We start from the raw sequence: 3,101 nt of genomic DNA, 5'->3' as shown, positions 1-3,101 counted from the left end.
CTTTTAAAGCCTTCATGGTACAGAGAAGGGCAGCAGAGAGCTCTTGCAGAGCTGTAACCCAGGCGCAGAGCTGCACTTGGGATGAAAGGAGTCTGAGTGCCATAGGGCAGCCAGCAGCAGGGCCCAAGCTGCAGCAGCCACTCTGCAGCATCATCCACGTTAGGAAAGAGCTCCTCATCCTCCCAGACACACACCAAGGGCTGACTGAGTCCAAGCATTAAAGGACAAACACAATCCCTCCAACTCAAGTGTCAGGTCTGCAACCTGGGTGACTGGGTCCACAGCCCAGCAGCAGGGAAAACTTCTCCCTAGGGCTCGCCACCAGACTGCACCTGGGCCAGAGCCCAGCACCAACCAAACGCACACTGGAGAGATTTCAGCTTTTATTTGCAAATCCATGGGTCCATTCCCACCGGGCTGGGGAGTGACAGCAGCCAGGAGCTGGCAGCACCAGGGGGCAGCAGGAGCTCAGAGTTACCAGGAGCTTTCCCCAGAGCCTGGAAACAAGAGACGGCAGAGGAAACAAAACCCCACCAAGCTTTTACATTTAACCTTCTCCGGGCAAAGGAGTTCGAAACCGAGTCCCCGTTATCACATTCGGAAAGGTGTTGGGTGTACAGTCCTGCAAATTCAGCACGAAGATCCGGGCCGAAGTGGCTATCTGCACAACAGCTTGAAAACTATCCCAGGGTTGCCTCCCCCCACCCGCCCCCGAATCCAGCATCTTAAAGCTGCAGTACTCTCCAGGCATCCTTCCCAACACTCCCAAAGCCAAATAACTGAAGGGGCCCTTGCAAATAAATAACTGTAGGAAAATAAATAGGATTCGATCTGGAATATACAGTTACATGGTCTTTATTTGGTTTCAGAGGTGGCAAAAGAGTGGAGCTAGACTGCAGCTTTAAGCTTTATACCCGAACTGAACTCGGAACACTTTGTAAATGTTGCAGGTGGTGAGCTGCACAGGTTGGAGGCCAGACCCGGAGCTGCACAGGGATGCAGCACACCCCTGCCCAGGGCATACTTTATTTCGCTCGGCCTGCTGGAAAAGGAACAGAACAGCCTGCTGGAGAAGGGTCCCTCTCCGAGCTGAACGGACCGGACCCGGGACCTCTTCACTGCCACAGTAAAAAGGTCCCAGCAAATATCTAACCCTTCCCAGGTCTGCAAAGGGAAACTGTTTCAAACCATGCACCAGGGAGCAATCCTCTCTCGGGGGATGCTTCAACTTGACTGGAACACGGAATCCTCCAGCAAATCCAGCGACCGGCAGGGCCGCCAAGCTGCCCATCGCTTCCTGCTGTCAAAGCCCAGCTCTGGAAAGTCGTAAGTCCATCGCTCCTGCTTAAGCCAGAAATCCTGTTAATGCCACTTAGAGGCAGCTCTACGGCAGGAGCTCCTGATCCGCGCTCTGTTCGGGGTACACACACCCTCCCCGGGAGCTCCCACGCTGCAAATAACACACGGAAGAGAAAGGAAATCCATTGCAAGCCAGTGTCCGATGATTGTCCTTTGGGGGAGGTCAGGAATCCAGGGCAGGGCAAAGCAGGGGAAGGGAGGAGGGTGGTAGGTGGAGGAGGAAGTTGGAAACAAACTCAAAACCACCAAGACGCAAGGAGGAGCTCAAAGCCCCTCAACAGCTGATGGCACTGGGCTGCTGTTTGCTAACAAAGTCTGAAATGAAGTCGAACTCGTTCTGTCCCAAGAATAGCTCCGGCAGCTCCTGAATCCGGTCCAGCCCCAGTTCCAGGACAAGGGATGTCAAGACCTCCTCGTCTATGAGATCAGTGTCCATAACGTTCAAGGTCAGTGCCGGTGAAGGCATGTGCTGCATGCCCGGGTGCTGGTTTGGTCCCACTCTGTACTGCTGGGCTCCAGCTGCCATGGGCCCATTGCTCATGCCCAGTGGGTGCCCTTGGTACTGGGTGTTCAGTTTTTGTAGGTGCATGCTGGCCATTAGCTGCTGGGTGCCCAGCGGCCCCATGTACTGCTGCTGCTGACCCGGGCCGCTGAACATCATCGCGTTCTGCAGCTGGTGGTGGCCCAGCTGTCCGCTGAGGCTGGGCCTCGGCCGCATCGCACCATCCATGCCAGCCCCTCCGTAGGGCATCATCTGGCCGGCGGCAGGCAGCGTCCTCAGCACATGCTGCCCGTGCTGCGGGGGTCCCTGCAGCCCGCTCACCCCCATGCGGTAGCTCTGCAGCCCGGTGCCACCGTGGCTCATGGACATCATCATGTGCTCGGCCATGGCTCCAGGCCCCTGCAAGGCGACACACGGCTCAGAGCAGGGCTGCCGGGGACAGCGCCGCTTCCCACTCCCGTCCTCGCCGGCTCCGACCGAGGATCCCCGAAGCCGCCTTCCCCGCGCCGGGCGGCAGGCGCCGCACTCGGCCGCAGCTGGGCTGCTGCGCACCGCCGCTGGCGCACAAAGCTCGGCGCGGAGCGCTGCGGGGCGGCCCCTGCGTGGCGCCCCCCGACCGCCCCGAGGAGCAGGGCTGTGCCCCTGCGGTACGCACCGATCGGCGGCTCCGCACACCGGCAACGCAGCTCCCGCCCCGCTCCGCTCCACTCTGCGCTGGCGCTCGCGGTCCGGCACTTAAAAGGGACGCGGGCAGGGGCGGACCGCCCGGCCCGGCCCCCCGCCGCCCATTGGAGCGCGGCCCGGCGCTGCCCGGCCCCGACGGGGCGGGCGGGAGGCACAGTGGCCCGGCCGTGTCCCCGCCTGGCGGGAGGGTTGGGCTCGCTGCTGGGGCTCTCCGGGCCGCCCTCGCAGCGCGCCCTCGGCCGCGACGCATTCCGGGTCGAGGGGCACTGGCAGCTTGCAAGCTTCATTGCACTGCTGTTGGCAAATCCTTGCTGCCAGGGCTCTGGGCTAAGGAGCTTTTTCTTCCTCGCCTCCTCGGGCAGGCTAAGAAGGCAAGGAGCAGGTGGCATCCAGGGCCCGCAGCCCGGCGCCCCTGAGTTTCCCATTGGTGCTGGGGGTGAGGAGCCCCTCAGTGGACGCTGTTCCCGAGCAGGATGCCATGGGCAAGGAGCAGGAGGTGGCTGGGAACAAGAAACAATGTCCCAAGCATACTGGGCTGAGAATCTCTCTGTGGGCA

At 60.9% G+C, this 3,101-nt stretch overlaps 1 protein-coding gene across 1 annotated transcript; it reads right to left on the bottom strand.

Moving 5' to 3' along the window:
• Window positions 1–370: 370 nt before the first annotated feature.
• LOC135190728 (cbp/p300-interacting transactivator 3) lies at window positions 371–2,569 on the bottom strand. The gene is made up of 2 exons (XM_064172424.1): window positions 2,517–2,569; window positions 371–2,260 (listed from the first exon to the last, which is right to left on the bottom strand). The coding sequence occupies exon 2, from the start codon at window positions 2,246–2,248 to the stop codon at window positions 1,634–1,636; it is 615 nt and encodes a 204-aa protein (XP_064028494.1). The 5' UTR covers window positions 2,249–2,260; window positions 2,517–2,569; the 3' UTR covers window positions 371–1,633.
• Between the last annotated feature and the right edge of the window lie 532 nt (window positions 2,570–3,101).

Source organism: Pogoniulus pusillus, chromosome 37 (assembly GCF_015220805.1).
Source record: "Pogoniulus pusillus isolate bPogPus1 chromosome 37, bPogPus1.pri, whole genome shotgun sequence".
Taxonomy (NCBI): Eukaryota; Metazoa; Chordata; class Aves; order Piciformes; family Lybiidae; genus Pogoniulus; species Pogoniulus pusillus.
This window is presented reverse-complemented; position numbering and strand designations above follow the sequence as displayed.

Coding starts and splice junctions, on each gene's coding strand:
- LOC135190728 (XM_064172424.1), bottom strand. CDS start 2,248: ATGGCCGAGCACATGATGATGTCCATGAGCCACGGTGGCACCGGGCTG.